Genomic DNA, 25727 nt, shown 5'->3' with positions numbered 1-25727 from the left:
GGAAGGAGCGGCGGCGAATGCTGGCGGCGGCGGCTTCGGGTGGGGAGGGCAGCGGCGGCCGGAGGGAACCGGGAGCGGCGGCGGCGAGTGGAGGAAGCGGCGGCACGGTGGAGGCGCGGTGGTGGAGACGGCTAGGGTTAGGACCGACTTGCAATAGATACCATGTAGAAGACTAAGAATAGGCCGTGAAACACAATTACATTGATCGGTGCACTGGGCACGCATATATGATGTACAGGATGGGGCCACAACCAAAACTATACACGAGAACTATGAGGTGGGTCCAAGACACAATATACATGCACACAATATATTCAACATGGAGCTCCATCCTCATCCTCTCCTTTAGGTTTTTGAGCTTTGTGTCATTGGCCTGGAGATTCACCCTTTGGGCCTGGACCTCCTCTGCGAGGAGCTTCACCTCAAACTCTGCAACTTCTTGAGTTGCCATGAGGAGATGAAGGAGGAGGGAGGGGGAAGAACTGAAGGAAGAGGAGGAGCAGTATGTCCCTTCTCGGTGTTTATAAGCCGAAGGACCTGGTAGATCGACTCCTCGATCGTGAGGATCATCGGTCATACCAGTGCACCTATGGTTCCCAAGATGAACTCAAGCGGTGCCCTGTCTCATCTGTCTTGGGAATAAATGGAAAGCGGCATCATGACTTCTCTCGTCGGCGCAAGAACTAAAGGGGGTCAAGAGTGAACTGGCCACATGCACGGACCGACACGTCGTCAAAAACTGAAGCGGTAGATTTGATTCCTGTCGCTGATGTGAAAAGGGCGCCATGCATTGCAAACTACCCCAATATGCCATCAAATCCCATTGCATTTATGGACAGGAGGATTCAAGCCTAACCATCTACTGGCATTTGAACAGGTAGCTCGAGGGATTTTTTTCCACTCACTGCAGTTCATTTTATCTTATGCAACTGACTTGACCAGATGAGGGGGCTCGCGACACTGACCTTGTGTGAGGTACACATCCGGCCCAGGCCTGGAACCTTCTGTCGGTACCATGACCGTTGGGTTCACGAAACCAATTATGCACAGGCCACAGTCGCCTCCCATCCGAGGCAGTACAGATGAAGAAACACTCCGGCAATAAGCCTTCAACCACAATTCTGTGGTAGCATGCAAATCTTTGTCAAGATCATCAACAAGCAACAACAAGAAGGAGCCCAGGCTCCGTTGTGCCATGCAGATCTTTGTCTAGATCTGCTACACTCTTCTCCAAGCCAGCAACTAAGTACTGGAAGGAACAACTCCAGGACACCCGACTTCTGGGAACAAGCACACCCGACAATGACCATTCCACCTGGCCCACATCCGTTAAGTGAAGACAGCCAGCCACCGCAACCCCCCCCCCCCGGGTGGCGTGTTAGTCCTACATAAGCAGACCTTTTACGATGTGCAGTGGGTGTGCAGGCGTGCCAATGGAATGACAGCGATACAAGGGATGAATCACCCTGATAATATTTCCACATGGTCTGCACCTATGAGGAGGAGTGTCACATCTGCGCCAGGTAAACACCATGGGCGGTGGAGACAAGATGTGTGTTCATTCTTAGAGACCAGAAGACGGCAACACTTCATCAAGAATTTAATGAACTTACCTACCTCTCTGTGGTAGTTGCCCTCCTCCGTAACAACTGTGGTGTCCCTTGCAATATAAAAGGAGAACCGAGCTATGGGAGGCAGGGGATAAACACTAGACCAGATCCACTTCAGGATAAGGTTGGACACTTGGTAGAACTTAGATAGGAGCAACACTACACTTTCCGTTCCCAAAAGGACTTGAAGCTCTCTATCCACCAAATCAACTACATAAAAGCAGGAGTAGGGTGTTATGCAGCCATGCGGCCCGAACCTCGATGTCCTCTCTACACTTCTCCCCTTGAGATTGATCCACGCTTTGCACCCCATCTACAAATCGGCAAGGGATGTCTCCAGTCCTTAGTGTCTCACATGTGTTCTGCCTACGCGTGATGACATCCTTGTTTATGTTCCACTGGTGTTCACCATGGTACTAGAGTTTTCGCCAAGGGCTCTATGTATGCCGTCATGGGTGACTCCAAGATGATGACTTTCTCCTGGTTGTTTGTGTCTCGCCATCTGGTGGTGTTCGCTACTCACCAACCTATTGTGGGAACATACTGGTTTTTTTGTATTTTACCTTCTGACTTCTATAAAGTTAAGGCATACGATTTGCATGCTCTCAAAAAAGAAGTTTGTAAGGCATTTATACTTGCACTTTAATCCTCTTTGAATCTCTTTTTATCTAAGTTCTATAAAGAAGAGTTATTTTTTGCCTATAAGACGGTAGGTTGTACAAGCTCTGCATATTGCACAATATATAACTGGGAAAGAGAATCTCGAAACTTCTACAGTAGGTTGCCTAATTCATCCACCACGACCATCAAATATCCAACCACTTGTTAGATTCTCACCTCGTATCCACCATTGTGCTCTTTCTCGAGATATGGTCTTGTCTCTTACTCAACCCTGGGGGCTCAAGCTTGGACAATACCGTGTCTAGTAATACCTAGTTACCTGTGGTGATGTCCTATTAGTAAAATAAAATCATGTGCGGCAACATAATATTGCAAGGTACCCGCCAAATTGTCCTTATCAATTGAAGGCATCAATGAACAATCATTTCTTATTTTATTAGAAATTCAAGTACATATACGGGACATCCAGATTTAATCAGCACATCCAGATCCCCCGTAAAAGAACCTGGCTGAATCAATGTAAGATATAGGATAGCATCTTTTGGGGTCCACACGAAATGGAAGATTTGTGTTCACAAGATGAGCATTGCCATTGGCATCAATTAGTTTGATATTTTTGAAGGACGCAGCATTGCCACTGGCTGGAGCGTAGCCACTTCCCATCGGAGGACTCGGTTGTGGCTTTTGGTGAGACACATAGCCTCCAAAACTAATCTCAACTTTCCTATCAATAAGTCCTGGAATCAAGGATTTGGGAAAATAGCCAACTGGTTTGATACCACCGTTTAATCCATAATGGACGTGCCAGTCACCAGAAGATTTATCCTGGAAACATAAATAACAACTATTTAAAACATTCTTGAGAGCATTCAGTTTGATAAACTTATCAAAATCACACTTATAAGAGAATTTATGAAGGCATTACATATTTGGATAGTCATATCACAAAACTACGTATGCTTTAATCAATCAATATTCATTTCAGTTGATGGAGTCTGACAGACTGGGCCTAGTTGTAAGCAACATAATTATTATTAGAAGTTATGGTGACTAATAGACATAAAGTTGCTGTCACAAGGGCTAATTAAGTCGTGCATTGCCAGCCGTAGTGGATTTGTAACTTTATGGAGTGACAACCTAAAATTTGTGTGAGTCGTAGTCAGGAACAGATTTTTACTACATAACATGCATGCCATTCTCCAAAAATATGTTGCATCCCACCCTACCAACCATGAGCCAATATACAATGATAAGAATTTCTTGTATGTCATTACAGGTCGGTCCAACAAGTACAATTAACAAAAGCTTTATGCGAGATTTTGAACATTGCTGAGTTCACAGGGTTGGTGCAGGACTCAACAATGTCCACAACAGTTTGATTCCGGCTAGTTCTAGTTTCCAACTCATTTGAACACCTTAATATAAATATAAAAACACCAAAGTAAATGCACTGCTCCCCATACCCAAAATAAATGCAAGAGGATAAATAATCTAGGTAGAATTTGGGCAACATGTTTACCTTGAAAACTCTTATTGTAATGTATGATTTTCGGCCCCGGATATCTGAAACTGGATTAATGATACTTCCCGGAGCTATACTCGATGATGTCTTTTGAAAGCCAGGACAAATCATGTCACTACAACCCTTCGCGGGCGATCCACCACTCTGTCATAGCAATATAGAAAACATGTTACAATCTTTTGAGTCTTGCATACTTTTTTGGTATACATTACGCCCTCCATTTCATAATTCTTATTGGTTTAGTTCACCATGATAAGTATTCTGGAACGGAGGGTGTAACATTTATGATTTTCATAAAACTATGCATTAATTATTTTGAAAAAAATCCACAGTCATGTTTCTAGGGGGGAAGTAGTACCCAGTCTTGGCTACTATGTTTCCAATGAGACATATCCCTAATTTCCTTAAGGTTAAGTGTGCCTTTAAACCGTTCATTTTTTCCTTTCTATACTCCCTTGGTTAGACACTTTGTTTGCTTTCAACCTTTTAGTGGTACTGACCAAAGGTGAAGACCTCGCTTTTTAAATATGTAGTAGGAGCTTTTCCTAATATTTCAGGGCCAAAAGAAGGCATTGTACCTAAAGTTTTTGGATGTGATAAAGATCACTTTAGTATGTGAATTCATTTTACAATGAAAGAGGCATACATATTGTTGACGGAATAGCTAATCCTACTTATGGGTCCCACATAGTCCTACATGGTATGATGGCGAATTTTTGAACTCAAGTAGTCAACAAAAGTCTAAGAAACTAGTCTTGGCCAACAAATCAAAAGTAGGAAACAATAGCTAGAAGAAATATTCTCAATGTGAAGAGCAAGTAGAGTAGAACCTTTAAGTGGAGGGATATGTGGACTAGTCCAGCATGGAACATACTCCACGCCTCTTCCCTATTTTACCACAGACTAGTAGACAAAATTTACAATTGTATCCCTTCTACCTATCGACCACCACAATAGGTAGCCTTGGCCATTTGTCAGCCACCCATAAACTTTGTAAGCCCTCCGTGAAGCATGTAACCATACACACTTCACTAGAGCTTAGGGGTAGATGTAGTCCATAGAGCCCTTTACAGCTCGAAGTGTTGAGACAGACCCGAGAGACCTTGAAAGACTCGGATCATTTTGAGTGTAGGGAGCTTAGAGGTAGACTTGTCTTCGAACCGAGTCACCAATCAAGCATTTCTCTCATCTAAGGGAGGATCAAGGAGGCCTTATATTTTATCCCATTGGCTATTCTAGACACTTCCATTTATTGCATTCGCAACACGATATTAAGTTCGGATCCAAGGATGCACCAAACCTATTCAAAAGGCATCAATGTGTGAACCTTTTATTGGTGTAGGATGGCCTCCAAATAAGGCCCTACTACACACCTTGCTAACTTTACATCACAAAAACTAATGACAAGATAGCCCATTCTTCTGCTATTTCCATACCAATGACACATATAGTTCGTGAATGTATAGTAGTGCAATGAACACTTTGAGGTAATCACTCCTAAATGTATATCTTCAGCACAAACTATTATTACTATACATTAAAGAGTTCACTGAATGAAACTTACAGTCCAAGATGTGTAGAAATGGGTATGTGAATCTTTGTAGAACCTCGGAAAATCTGCATAAAATTCACTAGTGTTCACATTGATGCGCAAAATATGGTAGTCTTATGTAGTGATATATTTACAATGCACAAACTTCTTTAAATCATGCCATGTCTATTTGAATTCGCATAGTATAATTATTTTTTCAATACGCAACTGCTCTTTTTGTGATGATTTTTCACAATATTTTATATTATTTAGAAAAATTTGCACATTAGATTTGTTTGTGTCCTTTATTTTGGCGAGAAAGTTTACATACACATATAACATCATTGCTTGAGAAACAAAATAGTCCTAACTAAAATGTTCTACAATAAATTATTGATTGGGTTCTATGGAGTACAAAGAGCATATTACAATAGTTCCTTTTATTTCCTTAGTTGTTTAATGATTAATAAATTAAATCAGTCCAATCAACTTGTGGCTCTCCAGCCTAGATGTAACTTACACTCCATCCAACTTGAAATCCACTAGCTGAAGATGGTTTTCCATCTCCTTTGTTCAGAATCCAAATTCCAGCTGCACTTAATTGGCCGGGTTGTAAATTAAATCCATATACATCAATTGTAGCCTCAATGCCATAATAGTTCTCAGCACCACCTCGAGGAGTCCACACATGACTCGTGATCTATCAAACATAGTCTAAGGGTCAGGGATGCATATTAAGTTATGTTTGTGAAATTAATAATTGAAGTAAATAAATACAATAGACACATGGAACTCACATAAGAGATTACTGAATTTTAATCCGAGGCAAGATTTTCACTAGTATGGAAAATCATTGGACGAAGAACAGAGGGCCATGGCATTGATGAGTTTCCTTGCTTCAAATTATAAAAAGGAAGAAAAGTCAACTTATGAAGAATGTAAATCGTGATTATTGCAATATTGAATATGTCTCGACCTAAATAATGGGAGTAAAGTATAACACATACCTCTGTAGGGGAAGATTTTCCTGTAATTACATTAGCGAGAAGTAGCACATACAACACAATATGTTGAAGACAATTCTCCATTTAGATGTCAAGAAGGAAACAATTTTTTGTGCTTGTTTGCTTTCCACTGAGGCCCTTTTGCCCCTCTTTAAATAGTGTAAAGCATCCCAATGTGTATGTAGGAGTAGCTAAGGAGGGTGCAAATATCATGAGAAAAATAAATGTGCCACATTTAAAAGCTAATCTTATACGATGAATGTAGCGAATAAATGAGTTCATTCAATGGAAAATATTGAAGGCAAATATTCGCTTTAGTAGACAAATAAATGAGGATCATTTGAAAGCAAATCTAGTACAAAGAATACACAACATATACATGGAATCAATTTAGTAAAGGGGTAATCTAGATATAAATGACAAAATAATGAGAAGCATTTAAAAGTCAATAATAAATAAAGTGATTAAGAAAGTAAATGTGTATCTAGCTAGGAATTACTTAAGAAAGGGCAAATCTAAATATTAAGAAACTGAAGGAAATATGCCCTAGAGTCAATAATAAAGTTGTTATTTATATTTCCTTATATCATGATAAATGTTTAGTATTCATGCTAGAATTGTATTGACCGGAAACTTGTTGCATGTGTGAATACATAGACAAAACAAAGTGTCCCTAGTATGCCTCTACTTGACTAGCTCGTTAATCAAAGATGGTTAAGTTTCCTGACCATAGACATGTGTTGTCATTTGATGAATGAGGTCACATCATTAGGAGAATGATGTGATGGACAAGACCCATCCGTTAGCTTAGCATAATGATCGTTAAGTTTTATTGCTATTGCTTTCTTCATGACTTATACATATTCCTTTGACTATGAGATTATGCAACTCCTAAATACCAGAGGAACACCTTGTGTGCTATCAAACTTCACAATGTAACTGGGTGATTATAAAGATGCTCTACAGGTGTCTCCGAAGGTGTCTGTTGGGTTGGCATAGATCGAGATTAGGATTTGTCACTCCGAGTAACGGAGAGGTATCTCTGGGCCCTCTCGTTAATGCACATCATGATAAGCCTTGCAAGCAAGGTGACTAATGAGTTAGTTGCGGGATGATGCATTAAGGAACGAGTAAAGATACTTGTCGGTAACAAGATTGAACTAGGTATGAGGACATCGACGATCGAATCTCGGGCAAGTAACATACCGATGACAAAGGGAATGACGTATGTTGTCATTGCGGTTTGACCGATAAAGATCTTCGTAGAATATGTAGGAACCAATATGAGCATCCAGGTTCCGCTGTTGGTTATTAATCGGAGATGTGTCTCGGTCATGTCTACATAGTTCTCGAACCCGTAGGGTCCACACGCTTAACGTTCGATGACGATTTGTATTATGAGTTATGTGTTTTGGTGACCGAAGATTGTTCAGAGTCCCGGATGAGATCACGGAGATGACGAGGATTCTTGAAATGGTTGAGAGGTAAAGATTGATATATTGGACGATAGTATTCGGACACCGGAATGGTTTCGGAGTGTTTCGGATATTTATCGGAGTACCGAGGGGTTACCGGAACCCCCCGGGGAAAGTAATGGGCCACATGGGCCATAAGGGGAGAGAGAGGGCAGCCCACAAGGGGTGGCATGCGCCCCCCATGGGCAGTCCGAATTGGACAAGGGGAGGGGCGTGTCCCCCCTTTCCTTCTCCCTCTCCCTCTCCTTCCCCCTTTCCCCCTCCGAAAGAAGGAAGGGGGGCCGACTAGGATTAGGAGTCCTAGTGGGTTTCCCCCCACTTGGCGCGCCCCCTAGGGCCTGCCTCCTCCCCTCTCCTCCTTTATATACGGGGGCAGGGGGCACCCCAAAGAACATCAATTGTTTCTTAGCCGTGTGCGGTGCCCCCCTTCACCGTTTACTCCTCTGGTCATATTGTCGTAGTGCTTAGGTGAAGCCCTGCGCGGATCACATCAACATCACCGTCACCACGCCGTCGTGCTGACGAAACTCTCCCTCGACACTTTATCAAGAGTTCGAGGGACGTCATCGAGCTGAACATGTGCTGAACTCGGAGGTGCCGTACGTTCGGTACTTGATCGGTTGGATCGCGAAGACGTTCGACTACATCAACCGCGTTAAACTAACGCTTCCGCTTTTGGTCTATGAGGGTACGTGGACACACTCTCCCCCTCTGGTTGCTATAAATCTCCTAGATAGATCTTGCGTGATCATAGGAATTTTTTTGAAAATGCATGCTATGTTCCCCAACAGAAACAATTTAACTGAGGGCCTTTAGAACTTAGTTTAAAGGATATGTTTGCATGTATTTGGGTTTTAGTTAATGGAAAATGTTACGGGAATGATAACACTTAAGTTAAATGAACAAGTTTTGCTCCATTGTAATACAACTACTAATTTCTCATGTGCAATGCACTCACAAAAAAGTGCACAAGGAAATATATTCAGATTAATTCATATTCATGTTATGAGTCTTAGGGGAGCCATATTACTCCTATCACTAGAAAAAAACCTTGTAGGATTTCGCTACTGGGTACGTGTCAGAAAAATAGAACGCGGCTACAATTTTTTTCCAAACTATCAACTGCATACAACTCAAACATCGTTGAGATCTGAGTATTGACAGCGTTTAGATTTATCAAATGCTGCTAGTACTTAGCACGCTACAGCCTTGTCGTCCATGTAACTTTACGAGCGTCTCAACACAGGAAACATCACCGGTAAATTAAATTTAGCAGTGTGCGCTGTCGGCCTCTAAGAACCTACATATGAGTTGGGAGCAACAACCCTTTGAGAGTTTGGCCAGGGACTGAACACGTCCAGTAATCGTAAGGTTTCAAGGTCCCAATCCTCCCTTATTTATACAACGCGGGCGAGGGCGGAAGGCGGTTTGAGGTGAAGGGAGAGAATCACAGAAGGTACCCCCTAGCACCCGTAGCCTGCTACAAAGCCATCTTATGGCGTGCTCAAGTGGGTTGTCCCGCAACACTGTTGATGACCACCCAAAGACGGGACGTCATCGGTAGGTCGCCTAAAGTCAAACCTCATTGCTTCCGCTCCATGCTTCGTCCGTAGGTGCAGTCCACCTTTGTACCGCCAGGCAAAACCCCTTCACCCATCTCATGTGAGGTTCCCGGGATGGCTTCCTGGGAGGCTCGTCCGGTAGGGAGAAATCCCCAAATTGTCTCGAAGAACTCCTTCCATCACCGTATTTACTCCTTGCTTCTCCATGGTGCCGTCGATCGTCTCGGTCGTCCGATCCTGGATACCCCATAATCCACGGGTACAACAGTAGCCCCTGACCCACTCTTCGATCGCAACCTCCGTGATATACGAAGGAGGAGCAATGGGGCCGCGGACCGGAGAGGGTCCAACACGTGTCGTCGGCCTTCAATGCAGCAATACGCCTTCTCAATATCTTAGTTTCACATGCCATCATGAAGATGTTAGCCAAACTGTCATCATGTGCTGGCGTCTTCTCGATTCTTGTTCCATGATTCCCCCAACTGGGATGAGCGGACAAAAAACAATGGTTTCTCGATTGGCAAGCAATTTCAGCCCCCGCCCCCGCTGAACATAAGTTCGAAGAGTCAATAGATGACGGAGCCCATGCCTCATCTCTCCTTCCCAAAGCAAACGCCTCCTCACCGTATCATGGCGCTGCGGAGAAAAAACGCGTCGGCAAAGAGAGGACGAAGCGAGGGGCCACACCGTCAGAACCCACCCCCGCAGGCTTTGCCACGTATGAGGATTATGAATGCCAAGGGGCTCGATAAGGTCCGCCACCTCGTCAGCGAGGAGAGCAACGAGTGGGGGGGGGGACCCGACTCAAGGTGGCCGGCGGAATCCGATGTCATTGACACACCCATCTTCGTCATCTTCCTCGCTGCGGGGTTGGTCCCCCTATTTTCTGCCTTCTTCGCGCCGTTCTAGAGCACTACCAAATTCATTTGCTCCATCCCTGCCCAAATGCAGTCTTGACTCTAGCCTTATTCGCCCATTTGTGCGAAGCATTTGTGGGGATGATTTCATCGCTGCAGCTTTTCCGCCATTTCTTCTCGATGCACATGTCCCCTGGGGATCAGGTCTTTGGATGCGTGTCTTTCATCCTAGCGGACAGAGTGAAAAACCTTGGGTATCCAGAGCTTGGACTGCACTCTGTCTCGGCGAACTGGCGTCAAAGGTGGGTGCTCACCGGCCTCCGGGATACTGGGTGCTTCTGCAAGAAGCCATGGCCCGCGCAATCGAGCATAAAGGATGGAGGAGGGCTCCGGTGGTCGATAGAGCCTGGCTTCCAGTGTTGGATCGCATTCGGCGCTTGTCAGAGCTCGGGCTTCACTGCCATATGGTGGCGCTCAACTTTTTGCGCCACCGCCTGGCCCCCTTGCAGGCGAGGGGCCAGCCGATGTGGCGATTCAGCGGTCCTTCAGATCCTCAATGTCTTCACTGTTCCAGGATGGACCACGACACAATTGCTGCCATCCTCAGGGAGCTTGTTGAACTCGAGGGCATGATCACCCTTCTGGAATCCGTCTGCTCCCTTTATGACGACAACGAGCGCGATTCGATCTTGGTCGGCATGTGACCGATGGGGCATCATCCCGGAGGACCTACTCGACCCCGAACACCCGAATCTGTTTCCATGGTCGGGGTAAGCATCTGACTCTGATTCAGGTGACGGCAGAGGCGGCGGAGATCGGGCGGTGCTCCATCATACACGCGGTTGTTCTCCCTTCGCACGGTCAGAACCTGACATAATCCTCCCGGGCGCGAGGCGGCGATGCCCCAGGGAAGAGGATAGGCCTATCCCCAAGGGTCCCAAGAGACGGCATCGTCAAACTCATATTATCGGTCTTGACGGGTCAGTTTTGCTTGTCTTTTACTTCCTTTGGTCTGTACGTCCATTTCCTGATCGTCACTTCTTTCCCCATTTTTAGTGAACCGGACGACGATCCGAAGACAGTGACACCTCCAGGGCTTCTTGAGGGGGACGGGAGGTCCCGCGGACCAAGACTCATTGTGGGCGGATCATCCCCTTCCCATCCCCCGAATAGGGGAACGGGACGCCGGGCAGTTAGTCCTTCGATGATTATCTTCATGGGAGGGAGGTTAAGGAAAACGTGGCATGCCTCTGATGAGTAAGTGCTTGCAACGCTCTCCTACCTCTTCTTATTATACGGGGGATAATTCCCGTGATTTTTTAGACTTATGGTTTCACGTTTTAGGTCTCCTGCCATGAGACCATGCCAGGCGAAGCGATCCACCCGCGAGGCCGTTATCCCCCGGCCAGACGCGGGGGAAAGTCACGCGGCCGCCAGCATCCCACCTCGTAGCGTCATTATTGGAGAAACGGGCGTAGACCGAGCAGTCCTTGCTCCTGTTCCTCCTCGTTCTGGCGTCGACCAGGAGGTCCTGCCGGACGCTGCCTCGATTCCCTTGATCGCCGCGGAGGCCGTTTCAGCACATGGAGCGGATGTACCCGGCACGCCTTCGCCCGAAGACACCATCTTGGTACGAGCCAGATCGAACGCCCCTGCTGGTGCTTCAGACATGTAGGACGACCCCACGGGAGGCCAGCCTCCGAATGATACCCCCTCGCCGGGGTCCCTTGAGGCCTTGTTCGGTTACAATAGATTAGTTCCCCTAGTGGAACTAATCCCTGCCGGTATTGGGTGTCAGCACCTGACCACTGTGGGGGTTGACTCCCCGCCACAAAGATGATCGGGGCTTCTTTCTTCCATTCGGTTAAGCCCACGCCCCCGCTTCGGTCGCGTCAACGAGAGACCTACGTACTACGAGAGAGAGAGGCGGATTTTTTCCACGGGTGGGCTGGAGCTGATTTTTTCCTCGCGGTTTTGAGAGGTTTTGACGGGGGAAAGATCCGCTCGAGGCTTAACCGAATGCGTCAAATCGAAAACGCGAAGATTATTTCCTAGTGGGGCCGATCCGCCTGGATCCCCGTGGTTTGGGCCCAAAACCACGCGGGGAAGGGCGTAACCGAACATAGCCTGATGTGGTCACCTCCGAGGAGAGGTTGTGCACGACGTGGAGGAAGCTGCGCACGTGGAGCGCCCTCTTTCTTCCCTCGGGAATAGGGGCTCCCCCTCCAAGGCGAGACTCCTCGACGGAGACTATGCGGGGACTGGCCCGGGAATGCCGACGACGGCTCCCCAATATTGACCAGCGAAGATTTCATCTGTGGCGCCCATCAAGCCATAGACCGGCTGGCGGACACACTTATGTGCCGCGAGCGGGCCCTCAGGGACCGCGAAGAGGCTAGTGTTTCTGAAGCGTTTTAAAAAACAAACATAATTCTAACTTAAAACCTTTTAGGCAATAACCACTAGGCCGAAGGCCCTTTGTTGTCCACTATATGGAAAATACTCTATTAGACCATTCTTTTAACACAACATAAGCATGTAGGAGTAATACATAGCCAGCTTGTTACGCGTATTATTTTATGATATAAATTAGAAAATAAAAAAGATTTCATAATAAAATAAAAGTGAACTTCCAGAAAGTTTATAAATTTGAAAAGGTTCGTACAAAGTGAAAAAAGTTCGTCAATATGAGAAAAAATCAAGAATTTGGAAAAAAAAAAGTTCATCGGATTTTAGGAAAGTTCATGAATTTTGATAAAAAGTTCATCGAATTTGAAAAAAAATTGAATTTTAAGAAGTTCATCAAAGTTGAAAAAAGTTCATCAAATTTGAAAAAAATTCTTTAATTTAAAAAAAATTCATCGATTTTGAAAAAAGTTTATCAATTTGAAAAAAAAGTTTCATAGATTTTGAAAAAAATATATTTTTAAAAAAATCATTCAATTTACCAAAAAAAAGGAAAAGGGATAAAAACTGAACACACCCATTCCGAATAAAATAAGAAAAAATAAAAAATAAATAGAAAAAAGAAAACATGTAAGAAGAAAAGAATGAAGAATATATAAGTGAGCACATATGGTGAGGATGGTGGGGCTGGTAAGAGCAACTCCAATCGCACGTACCCATTTTGTCCGCCGTAGTCCGTTTGGATCGGTGCGGACAAAAGTGAAGGCCCAACGCGCTGACTCATTCGCAAAACGCGTCCACACGGACCCATTTGCGACAGAAATGCATCGGCACGAACGCGAAGCGGGCGTCTCGCGCGCCTTCTCGGTGTCTGTCCTCCGGAAGAGCGAGGAGGAGGAGCGGCGCAGGGAGGAGGCGGATTACCACGCGCGCATGGCGGAGGTCATGGCGTTGTCCGCGGCCGGTGACTATAGCGTGCCGCCGCTGGCCTCGCCGTCCCCGGTGAAGGCCGAGCCGGAGCCGACCCCCATCGAGCGCTACTCCTGGGTCGGGATGGTGCGCGAGTGGGTCAACGCACCACTGGACTGGATGAGGGCGAGGGAGACGCAGGAGCGCGCCTACCTCGAGCAATGGCACCAGCGCCGGCTGCCCGAGGAGCGCCGCAAGGATGAGTACCTCGAGCAGCTGGAGCGCGGCGCCGAGGAGGAGCGCCGCGAGGCCGAGGAAGAGGAGCGCCGTGCCCGGGGCGGGGCACCCCAGCCGGCGGCGGAGGACGTCACCACAGCCTGGGAGATGGCGTTCCCTTGGGCTCGCCCGGCGCCGATGTTGATCGGCCTTACCGGCCCCGACGACGACGACGAGGATGCCTATGGCAGCGCGCCGCTTCGTAAATTTAGTTAATGTAAATATGGACGCGTGGACTCTAGCCGGCCTTTGTGGCCGGCATTAATGTTTAATTAATGTTTTTTTATTTTCTAAATATGTGTGTTCTATTTTTTTCGCGCGACCTATAAAATGGGTCGGCAAGCGTTGGGCGCATGCGTCGATTCAAACACGAAAGCGGACATAGGTGTCCGTTTGGGTCGGCGCGTTGGAGATACTCTTAATGCAGTTTTTTGGTTTTAATAACAACAGAAAAGAAAAGGAAATATGTGTCGAGCCCAACTAGACGTGCGCGAGTGAGCGCGCGTTTGCAAAAACAGTAGGAGCGGGCTCGTGAGGCGCCAAATAGGATATGCCTTCCTGTATGGCCTTACGTCTCCACTTTTGGGGCCTTTTTCCTTTTTCTGTTTTGGTAAAAAAAAAAGGGACTGGATCAGCCTTGCGCAACCAACCGAACCCGGTAGAGTCGAGCTTGCCATATCGCATCACCCCTGCGCCTCCATAAAACCCTCTGCTTAGTAGTAGGGTTTAAGGCGCCACAGTACCACACCAACGTGGGCAAGGAACGCACTACGTCTCCAAGGTATGCTCCGCCGGCCGCCGCCATCTCGTCTCTGCGACATATAAATGCGCTACTGTGATTAGCTGTGTACTTTGCCATCTTTCACGACTTGTGGATGGTTTGTGGTTTTCAGTCTTCTTTGTTTTTTGAGGTCTTTGATCTTCATTCATTATTTCGCGGTAATTATTTTGTCGAGATCTGCACTGCACAACGGTTCACAACTGCCATCGTTCTGGTTTCCTGACGCAAGTTATTGGGTCTCTTGATGTAGGTTTTCACCTATCGTGGTCGAAGTGCTGCTGTTTTTCGTTTCAGTTTTTGCATCTCTTGGTCGTTTCCTTTTTTCCTCGGTAATTGTTTGGTTGAGATCTGCACCCACTAGGAATATGATCATGTTTTTTTTCAAAAAGGGGAGAACCCATCATCATGATGCACACAGCCAAAATAAACATGAATATTTTCAAGTTTATTTTCCTTCAAATTAGTGTGCACTGCTCTGTATGCTCTTAAGTCTCAATTATATGTTGTTGATTTATGGCATGGTGATTTGGTGATTGATTTCGATTGCACAGGAATCCTGGGGAGAGCAAGTGCAAGAGCTATGGGGAACTCGTGTGTTACTGGCGCCAGCAGTAAGGATTTGTTTTCAGCTTCTCTTTGCTTCTCCTTAATAATTAGACCTGCCTGCTATGCATAATGTATTGTGTTATTTTGATTGATGCTACTATACTGATGCAAGCATTGCTGTTTCTAGTGGCTGTAAACTCTTTCTTTTGGGCATCTTTTCTTCTTCTTACTTGAATTAGTCTAGATCGTTGATTTTATAAACAAGATTCAGAATGTTCCTTTTATTAGCAAAATTCAGATAAAAATTGAATTGTCTTACATAAATGTATTATGCCATGCAAAAGCAGATGCTCTGCCTTTCCTTTCACCTCATGTTTGGCCAAAATAACAATCTTTTGATATTGTACTGGTTGTGTAAGAATTTGCTGCTGTCGCAGGCCATTCAAAGAAGGAACAGGTCCAGAAAGCCGTCGAGGCACCACCTTCTCCTGTGGAGCAGACAACCTTCAAGTGGACAATCGATGGTTTCTCCTCGCTCCTTGACTTAGATAAAGGATGGACAATCTCCAGGGTGTTTGAAATCAGTGGGCTCAGATGGTACAATTAACATGCTACTATTGTTCCCCATAGCATGTCATGAACAAAATTCGTTCTCACTTGTTTCTTCTATTCATTTATCTCGACTATTTTTCTTTTCTAAGGTGACCTTTCACTTGACTTGATTCGCAGGTACTTGAGACTGAACCCAAGGGACACCAAGAGTGGCGACCAAAATGAATATGTTTCTCTTCGGCTTCAGCTGTCGCCAGCATCCGTGAGATCCGACACGGTCGTGGAGGCAACTTACAAGTTCTTTATATATGACCAGTTATATGGAAAGCACCATGAACAACCTCAAGGTACCCATTATTTCTGAAAAAAAACAGGTTCTTTGACCTTCCTAGCTAGCCGGATACTAGATTGATGGTGTAACTTATAACCTGCTTCGCGACAGACATTACAACTGAATATTTTGTTTGCAGTGTGCCACAATTTTCAGACTACAAGCACAAGCTCTGGGACATCATGCATGATCCCCCTCGCCACACTGAAGGAAAAGTCCTCTGGATTCCTCGTCGAAAACAGCTGTGCTTTCGGTGTCGAGTTTATCAAAGTTACTGCTGCTCAAACTAATGATGCGACAGAGAAGCTGTTTGTTCAGAAGAAGGTAAACAAAATCTCCAGTATTCCAGAAGTCTACACCTGGGACATCGACGACTTCTTTGCGCTGAAAAGCCCGAGCCACTCTCCAGATTTTGAGCTCCATGGACACAAATGGTGATACTTACTTACCATCTTCAATTTGCAGTGCTTAGCATGACTCATAGTGTTACCACTTAATTACTGGATTTATACAGAATTTACTAAATTCATATTTGAACATAAAGACTTGTCATATTTCACTTTTTATAAGTAAAAATAAAGACCCTTGGAGTTCCACCTCTTCTTATCAATGATGTACTAAACTATGCGATGCTCCCTAATTTTCAGGTTCATCTCCATCCATCCATCTGGATTCGATAAGAATGGAAACTTTATCTCCGTGTTCCTGACCATGAAGGTGACGGATATACTCCATGAGAACTCCGCGAACCTGGTAGAATTGGACATACGCATCAAAAGCCAGGGAAGTGGCAAGGACAATGGACAAAAAGGTTCGCTCTTTAGCAGAAATTTTTGCACTCTGGACCGGAGTTCAGATGCGAAATTATCATCATCACATTTACTGATTGACACCTTTATTTATCTACGTATTTTGTTTTGGAAAATGATAGGCCGGTGCGAGTTCTCAAAGAATGCTACTAGTTGGGGATGGGACAAGTTCATATTGCTGGAAGATTTCAAGGACTGTTCAAATGGTTATCTCGTGAAAACGAAATGCTGCATTGAAGCGAAGGTCGCCGTTATTGGTGCCTCCAAGATGGAGTAGCTAGATTGCACGTCCGCCCTATATTGACATTTGCCAAATGCTTATGCTCGTATGTGCGTTTACGAATGTGCCTGTAGTTGGCTTTGCACTGCGATTCTGTCTCTGCGTCTTTTATGTTTATTTGCTTGTTTGGTCGTGTCGAACGTACTTAATGTGCGGATCTCAAGTAAAGATTCAGAAATAGCTATTTTTCTCAGCTTCCTGGTCATGTCTTGTTGATATAGTGGCATCATGAATATGACAGACTAATGTGTTGGGCGTGGCAAGACGGAATAAGTATCAACAGATTATACTTATCTGAAGAAGTTCTTCAGTAGTAGTGTGTATACATGGTTGAGCGATAATCTACTTAGTCAGCAATGTATGCTGAGCGATAAATCTATTTAGTCAGCACCATGTATAACCGACTAGCCTATTTCGAAGGTTGTGATCAAGAACATGGCAACTTGCTCCTCAATCGACTAAGTCTCGGTCGACTGCTTCGCTGTTGGATCTTAGTGCGGAGATTAGTGCTAAACTGAGCACCGTCCAACAGCTATCGCAGCACGTCACCGCTTAGCACGTCGTCCCATCAGTCACAGAGTCCGTCGGTGCTAGTTGCATCATGTCGTCCCGGCATGAAGTCCCACCGGTTGCAGCGTCCGTCGTCGTTGCTTGCATCATATGTCTCGCAGCGTTTGGCGTTGTCGTTTGCAGCATGTCGCGAGTTGCACCACAACTATGCTGACATCACCGACTGAGATTTGGCTAAGTCTTACTCGATAGGTTGACCTGTATATAAATAGTATCGTGGAGCAAACGGCATTCTTTTTGGGGAAATGGAGCAAATGGTGTTCCTTGACACAACCGGAAGAAAGGAACCCTTGTAAGTTTTCTGGTAATTTATATCTTTGTAAGTCTGGTTAATTAGAAAGATCATTCTACTTGTATCCCTTTCCTCCATAGGGGCATAGGTAGCCCCCAACCACCCCACTGCTGCAAGGATTGGGTCCGGTGCTGCAAAGGCGTCGGGAGGCACGAGATGGGGAGGTGCGGGGGTGAATGATGCTGGTGCACAAGGCGACTGCCAGGGGGCTACGAGGGCCAAGATTCACAGCGGTTCTACTAGGTTGGCGCTGCAAGGGCTGCAAGGACAGGGATGCAGATCACCGTCCGCTGCTGCAAGCCATCGCCTCGGCAATGCACCATCGACTACTAGTGCCCTTTATGTTCCCAAGCTTGCTGCCCAAACTGTCCCTCCTTCTCCCTCCTTTTCCCAAGCTTCAGAATGTTGTCCATGTTGCAAAGGGGCTTCAGAACATAGGTTATGTTGCAACCGGCGAAGATAATATCACTCATGTTGCAAACGGGGTCAGATAACTCATTTTGCAAACAGGGCATGTTGCAAAGGGGATTCGCAATATCATCTGAATTGCAAAGGGGCTACACAACATGGGTCATGCTACAACCGGCGAGCATAACATCGCTTAGGTTGCGAAGGGGGCGGAAAACAGGATGGTGGTCAACCACAAATGTTTTCCCCAAGCACAACATGGGTCATGTTACAACCTGGGAGCGCAACATGGCTCATGTTGCAAACTGGGTCAGATAATTGCAATGGTAGAAAACATTTGGATGGAGCGCAACATGGCCCGGAGCGCAATATAAGCCATGTTGCAAACGGTTGAGGCGCTATTGCATCAGATCAGGCAGTTGTCGTGCATGCCATCCAACGACTATAGTAGCAGACGATACAATCCAATCATCACCCGGCAGACGCATAGCGCGCTCCATATTCTAATCAGTTTGGATTGCAAAGTCACACAATCCTATGGTAGAATGATTTTGACAACGCCGGTGTCTTGTCGTTTCTCTTAATACTCATTAACCAAGACATGTTTTGATCATGTGGTCAGACTAAGAGGTGGGGTCAATGCCTCCTCATCAAAGAGGAAAGGGTTTCATGGCTCATGTTTAGGTCGGAGGTTCTGTTTTAACCTTGGTTTTAGAAACAAGACCGCCATGAGGCAACAAGGAAACAATTAGGTTGAAGCAGACAGATCATTGTTGGCATCAAAGGTAGTGATGATGAGGCCCAATGACTAATGTCTAGGTGATACCCGTGAGAGAGGTTAATGCTTTCATATATGGCAATGGTAGCCATGGGAGATGTCGGGTGTGACAACACCGATATAAAGTGTTCGATGTGGACTAGAGGTTGAACGTGAATTTCGCGATGATAGTCACCGAAGACGGGTTGGAAAGTTGCATATGAATGAGGATGTGAAGGAGAAGAGGAGGCAAAAGTGGCCAAAACATCAGAACAAATGTGATCAAGAATTATTTGTACCAAATACTTTGGCACTCTACATATGTTCTCCATTGATCGAAGTTAATTTTGTTTTCATGACAAGAATAGCGAATAATATCTGGGGTCTCGACTAATCCTACATGGCAAAGTCGTCAAAATCCTACATGGCGTTGTGTTTTCCCTCTAAGTCATAGACGAAGTTCTTCTGGACGTTGAGTGAAAATCACATGCAGTAGAGTCAGCTTAACTTATTCCTTAAGTAAAGTTATCGCGTGAATTTGAAATCCGACTGTTGGACACATGTTAGATGACCGTTGCATGACACGGGCCCCAATTGGTAATTTCGTACCTTGGAATTACTCTGGCTATAAATAGTCATCCCACCCCCAACCTTCAGCGTTTGGCTGCTTCATCTGATCTGACAAGAGTTTGTCTGAGAAACCCCTCTATAGTCAGATTTCACCAAGAGAAAACCCCAGGGCCCAAATTTAGTTACATGATTGAGCATCGCGGAGAATTAGGTCTATACGAAGCTTGTTCCTATTATTGTTGTGAGTTGCACACTCACTAGACGATTAGGCGTCGGTCCGAGCAACCAAGAGTAATTGTGGTTTGCCAAGGATAAAGTCTGTGAAGGTTTGGAGTTTACCTTGAAGAATGTGTCGAGAGTAATAAATCAACTAAAGTTCGAGGTTCTTCATGTTGAGGAGAATAGGCTGAAAGAGATTTTCTCATGTGTTCAATCACAAGTCCCTCCAACCAGACGTGCCACTTTGGCAGAAGTGTGAACTGGTAGAACAAATCACTTGTCGCCATCGAGTACCACTGATTTTCTCTCTACTTGATTTACTTTCAGTATTTCTATCTGTTGAGTTATTCCTCTCTATGATTGCTCACTTTGATCATTTCTTTGAAACTAAATAGCATTTCCCTCTATGTTAGTTCACAATGTTTCTGTTAGTATTCTCTCTCACGATACTTAGTATGCATGTACCGCATGTTTTTCCCCTAGTGCTACTTAGTTATTCTTCTAACTTCTGTTGTGATAGATATCTCTTAGTAGCCTGTTTTAGCTTTCCCTCTAAGTCATTTATTTTCTCAATCTTATCTCCATTAAGTTCCCGTCTTAGAATAGTTTATCATTTGCTTGTTGGAAAGAAATCCTTCTTAATGAAGAATTTGTAAATCTCTATTCACCCCTCTCCGACCCTTCTAGTCGATTTCTGATCCTACAAAAGGGCAGGAATAGGGTGGAGGGAGGCGTCAATCGGCTAGATAGGATGGGAATGCGCAGGGTTTGGCACGGAAGTAGTGTGAATGTGGCCAAATGCGCGGGCTACGGGTGGGATTTTAGGTGGGTCGGGATTGTCAGAGTCCTACTTGGTGGAGGTCTGAACTCCCGCAAACCTCCCCCAACTTTGATTCCGTCTTACAAGAATTCGGGCATGCGGACGGGTCCACTGATGTATGTGGGACCATGTTGGATGGCAAAAATGGTCCACACGCGTCAATCCAGACGTTTGCGGACGTTTTGCGGCATGGCATTGGAGATGCCCTTAATCACGGGGTGGTTCCCGCCATACATGCCAAGAAGTCGTGCAATGAGCATGCGGCAACTCTTGTTGACTCAAAGTGTTCTCATGGAGCTCCAAGGATTCCTCTCTCCTCAAACCTACAGATTTTGCCACAATTTTAATCTCCAAGAACAATATATCTAGAGAAAAAACGGGCAGCAGACAGCAACCCAAATAACCGGGCAATCAATCACATATTTGGCCTGAAAAAGAAAGACCAAATAACCGGTGTTGTCATTGGGGTTGCCCGCAAAGCAGAAGCAACTCATCTCGGCACACACATGTCCATCACGAACGCAAGTGAGAGGATTGTCTCGCTATTGTCCGAGAGCTGGTTGTCGAATGACAAGAAATCAAAGGCGAGACAAATGGTAGAAAGAAGGATGATGGTTCGCAACATATATAAGGAACTGTCTGAAAAGAAGAGGCAAGTAACGTTGTTGCACATACCAGATACGGTTACGGTGTGAAGAGCGCGAGCTTCATCCCGTCACTATGGTGTCGCCGACGGTTTTAGGTTGGATGCTGGAAGACGATTGAATCGTGTCGCAAGATTAATGATAGGATGAACATTGCTGGCCTCCCATACATGCTTTCCCTCGATTCGTGAGGTGTTCCACAATTTTTAACTCAACTAGCGAGAGGACATGCAGCACTACATGGCCATTTTCATTTTAGACATGGCAAATCTTACACAACAACATTATAATTTTATCTAATTTCGCATGACAAATGTAGACGTTCGCTCACAAACGCTAAAAAACTGGCACATTTGCCCATGTTTATGCGTATTGAACGAAGGACTTCCGGAGAAATTCAGTTTTCCTATCGAAACCCCGTCTCTTCCCGCGCGGAGATGGCAAATCCTACGTGGCAAGGCGCGAGCCAGTCGCCACTTCATCACAATCACCACATCACATATCCGCACAGCGGCTGCCACAGTGCCACGTCGCCTGCAATCCATCCCCGGAGCGGGCCCCACCCATGGCGACGGCAGCCACCACCGCCGCGGCCGTTCCCGCCGGCCGCCACCAGCACCGCCACCACCTAGGCCTGCGCCCATGCCCCAACCCGCGTCGCCTGCACCGACTGCGTCTCCCTGCCTCAGTTGCTTTTTCTTCCCCATCCGCCCCGTCCACCTCCTCCTCCTCGTCGCTATCGGCCCCGGCGACGCCGCCGCCGGAGGGAGGAGGGAGGCTGGTGGCGGAGCTTGTGGGCGTGTTCAACGAGCTCACGGGTAGGATGGGAGAGGGCCTGGCCACCACCTCCTCGTCGCGCCTGCTCTTCCGCGCGCTCAAACTGGCCCTCCCCGCCCTCCGCGACGGCGACGGCGGCCAGGCCCTCACGCGAGCCCTCGCGGTGGCCGCGACCTTAGCCGACCTCCAGGTGCTGAGCCAGAGCCTCCTCCCCTGTTCCGTTTGCGTAAATAGGATTATATCGTTCGATTTTGGAGACTGGGGGTGAGCTTTCGTGTCCGCATGATTGAACAAGTAGAATTTACTAATTGTTGGCCTGTTAACTGTGGGTTCCTGGATCAAGTTCATGTTATTTATTATTTATGTTCGGGTTTACAGATTGAAACAAAATTATTTATTTATTTGAGAAGGATTGAAACAAGAATTCCATTAATTCAGTAACGATAGCTAGCTCAATATGCCGAATTCTGTTAAATGCATAAGTTCATTCCCGTTTCAATGATATCCATTTTAATGCTAGGGAGTAGGGACACCCAGATTAAGTGAACTCTTTCTGAAATATATTTCCCAGTACACATTTGGTGTTCTGTTGTTGAATGCATCGAAAGAAGTCACTGAATAATATTGTGTACAACAATTAGAACTTAGAAAGCAAAATCTGTTTTCTTGCCATGGCACCGGCATTCCTTGTTTCAGTCACACTAAAGTTACACAAACTATTAAACTCAGGCTTATATGATTATTTAGTTTCATGTCACTGATCGTTACTGTTTGGTTCATACTTTCCATTGAATTCCCATTTATACCATAAGTTGAAGGCAATATCATCTGACAGTATTGATGGGCAGAGCCTTTCTTGGACGAGTAAATTGTCAAAAACCACCACAAGTTAACCCATGTTTACGATTAGGCTCTTTGACCAATTTCTATTTGCTCCATTTCCCTGTAAGGTTATGGTGATTCATAAGATATTTGCACTGCTTTGTATGATAACGCAGTTAAGCATCATTGGGCTTATTTATCCACTCTTAAGCTCTCATGTTTAACAGGGATTTTGAATTCTTGTTGTATTCATGACGGCAGATGGACGCGGAAGTTATTTCAGCCGGCATATTGAGGAAAGCGCTTGATGCAGGGACTATAAGCATGAGCGATGTAGAAGCTCAAATTGGGACTGGCATAGCTGATTTACTGCACGAGAGCTTAAGGCTTAAGGTTGCTCCTTCGAAAGTCGACGTATTGGATGATGAAAGTGCGAGCTCATTGAGAAAGTTTTTCCTTTCGTACTATGACATCCGGGCAGTAATCTTGGAGCTTTCTCTGAAGCTTGATACGATGAGACACCTTCAGTACCTCCCCAAGCATCTTCAGCGAGTAAAATCTCTTGAAGTAATGAAGATATATGCTCCACTTGCTCATGCTGTCGGGGCTGGTAATCTGTCGCTAGAGTTGGAAGATCTTTCTTTTAGGTACTTGTTTCCTCATTCATATGACCATGTCGATCAATGGTTGAGGAACCGAGAAGCCGAGTGCAAGCTCTTGATAAATGCCTACAAGGCGCAGTTGCTTCAGGCACTGAAGTCCGATGATGAGCTAAACGAGATTGTGCAGGACATCTCAATTGAAGGGCGGTACAAAAGCCGTTTCAGTACTATGAAGAAGCTAGTAAAAGATGGCCGGAAACCAGAAGAAGTAAATGACATACTTGGTTTACGGATAATCTTGGACCCTCGATGCGATGGTGGCTCATCTGATTGGGGCCCCAGGGCCTGTCACAGGACACACGAAATCATTCGAGCTCTATTGAAGGAAGTGCCAGGTAGGACAAAGGACTATGTGACACAGCCAAAAAGAAATGGCTATCAGAGCCTGCATGTGGCAATCGATGTAAGTGAACCTGGGAAGACGAGGCCACTAATGGAGATACAAATACGCACCAAGGAGATGCACAGAATTGCTATTGGTGGAGAAGCGTCTCACTCTCTCTACAAGGGTGGTCTTACGGATCCTGGAGAGGTGAGCCATCTACTTAATTCCAACTCTCTTTCCTCCTTTGAAGTACACTGAATCGTCTGGATTTATCAATGCACTCGGGTATCTTTCAAAACATAGTAGGTAAGTTGTTTTATCGAACCAAGGGTCAAAACATGTACAGACATAAGTTATGTAAAATGCTGCTTGCTACAAGATACACCTAAATTTCATCCAGCATATGAGGCTTCTTACTGAAATTATCACTGGGTTATAACAGTTAGTTCAGAGCTCACAGCTGAGATGGTAGTGACCTGGTTTGGTTTATGTTCCTAACTGATACACTTGTCTGCTGATTTCATCATGACATATCGTTTTATCTTGAAATTAGCATTCTTATACCTTTTCTGAGACTGAACTGAAAGATTATTTTTGGGGCATGACTAAGAATCAGCATTCCTTGAATATTCTCCAGGCTAAAAGACTCAAGGCTATTATGTTGGCTGCGGCAGAACTGGCAGCTCATCGCCTTCGAGACCTCCCAGCCAGTGATCATCGAGGAGGTGAATGCAAGAACCAGGCTTTCTGCCTTATAGACAAAAATGGTGATGGGAGGATCAGCATCGAGGAGCTCACGGAGGTGATGGAAGATCTTGGTGCCGAGGGCGAGGATGCGATGGCGCTCATGCATCTCCTTGATGCAAACAGCGATGGTTCCCTGAGCTTCGATGAATTCGAGTCGTTCCAGAGACAGGTGGGTGCAAGTTATACATCCGTGACAAGTTATCCTAACACAGTTGTATTCTCAAAGTCGCTCTTCTGGGCACACAGCTTCTGATATATTCGAAGTATTTCTGGCTTATCAGGTTGAATTGATGAGAAGCTTGGAGGACAGGGATGACCACTACACGAAGATACTGAAGGATAAGTTGCAGACAATCGACAGCGCTGGCCTCATTCACTTCTACCGCAAAGAGCTGGGAGACAAACTGCTTGTGAGCTGAAATATATGGGCTTTCTTTTAAGGAACTGCGCTAAACTAAAATGGATTGCCAACTTGTAGTTTTGATGTTGGTGCACACTACATTGAGATGTGATTAACAGCATTGAATTGTACATACTTTCCGATTGTATGTGGAGCTATAGAGCAAGTCTGACAAAGTAAAGGTTGTCCTCTACATTGTGCCAGAAGCTGGCTGTGGCACTTCGCAATATATTTCTAACTTTGTACATATGGTATGGCTTTGCTCGTGTTACTTACATCATGTTGTTATGAAAACAGCTTTTGACTAGGGGTATCCTTTGTAGCGGGTTTGTGAAATGTAAGTAGCAGTGTATGACGGTCTTATAATGAAGGTCATTGTACGGCCTTATAACGAAGGTAATTGTACATCGACAAAGTAACACAACAATGTTTTTTGAATAGCTGCAGTCGCCTTGTGGGAACATGACCTATGTCATATGAGCAGTCATCAAGGAAAAGGGCTTGACACACTATCGTTCAGAACGTTGCCGTTGCTGCAGCCCCACGACTCCTGAGGGTCCAAGCCTTACAACATCCCTTGGACTCCGAAACCTAACCCCCTTTCGAACCTTGGTTCTGAGGAGAGGGAGAGGGAATGACTCT

The 25727-nt window shown here is 45.5% G+C and overlaps 3 protein-coding genes across 4 annotated transcripts; 2 read left to right on the top strand and 1 right to left on the bottom strand.

The window, feature by feature from the left end:
• Window positions 1-2702: 2702 nt before the first annotated feature.
• On the bottom strand, window positions 2703-6372 carry LOC123158089 (uncharacterized). The gene is made up of 5 exons (XM_044576220.1): window positions 6292-6372; window positions 5801-5984; window positions 5318-5370; window positions 3751-3897; window positions 2703-3056 (listed from the first exon to the last, which is right to left on the bottom strand). Exons 1-5 carry the CDS (start codon window positions 6370-6372, stop codon window positions 2703-2705), a joined length of 819 nt encoding a protein of 272 aa, XP_044432155.1.
• Window positions 6373-14454: 8082 nt separating this feature from the next.
• Window positions 14455-17265, top strand: LOC123166368 (uncharacterized). 2 transcript variants are annotated; one of them, XM_044584162.1, is made up of 7 exons: window positions 14455-14554; window positions 15106-15165; window positions 15538-15697; window positions 15830-15999; window positions 16123-16417; window positions 16631-16794; window positions 16915-17265. In XM_044584162.1, exons 2-7 carry the CDS (start codon window positions 15135-15137, stop codon window positions 17067-17069), a joined length of 975 nt encoding a protein of 324 aa, XP_044440097.1. In that variant the 5' UTR covers window positions 14455-14554; window positions 15106-15134; the 3' UTR covers window positions 17070-17265. The 2 variants fall into 2 exon arrangements, with proteins under 2 accessions (XP_044440097.1, XP_044440105.1); XM_044584170.1 differs by lacking the exon at window positions 14455-14554 and adding an exon at window positions 14865-14883.
• A 4538-nt stretch (window positions 17266-21803) lies between these two features.
• On the top strand, window positions 21804-25332 carry LOC123180606 (probable GTP diphosphokinase CRSH1, chloroplastic). The gene is made up of 4 exons (XM_044592684.1): window positions 21804-22319; window positions 23213-24145; window positions 24576-24854; window positions 24967-25332. The coding sequence occupies exons 1-4, from the start codon at window positions 21918-21920 to the stop codon at window positions 25102-25104; spliced, it is 1752 nt and encodes a 583-aa protein (XP_044448619.1). The 5' UTR covers window positions 21804-21917; the 3' UTR covers window positions 25105-25332.
• The last annotated feature ends 395 nt before the right edge of the window (window positions 25333-25727 follow it).

This window comes from Triticum aestivum, chromosome 1D, assembly GCF_018294505.1.
Source record: "Triticum aestivum cultivar Chinese Spring chromosome 1D, IWGSC CS RefSeq v2.1, whole genome shotgun sequence".
Classification (NCBI taxonomy): Eukaryota; Viridiplantae; Streptophyta; class Magnoliopsida; order Poales; family Poaceae; genus Triticum; species Triticum aestivum.
The sequence above is the reverse complement of the archived record's forward strand: the minus strand, read 5'-3'. Positions and strand labels throughout refer to the sequence as shown.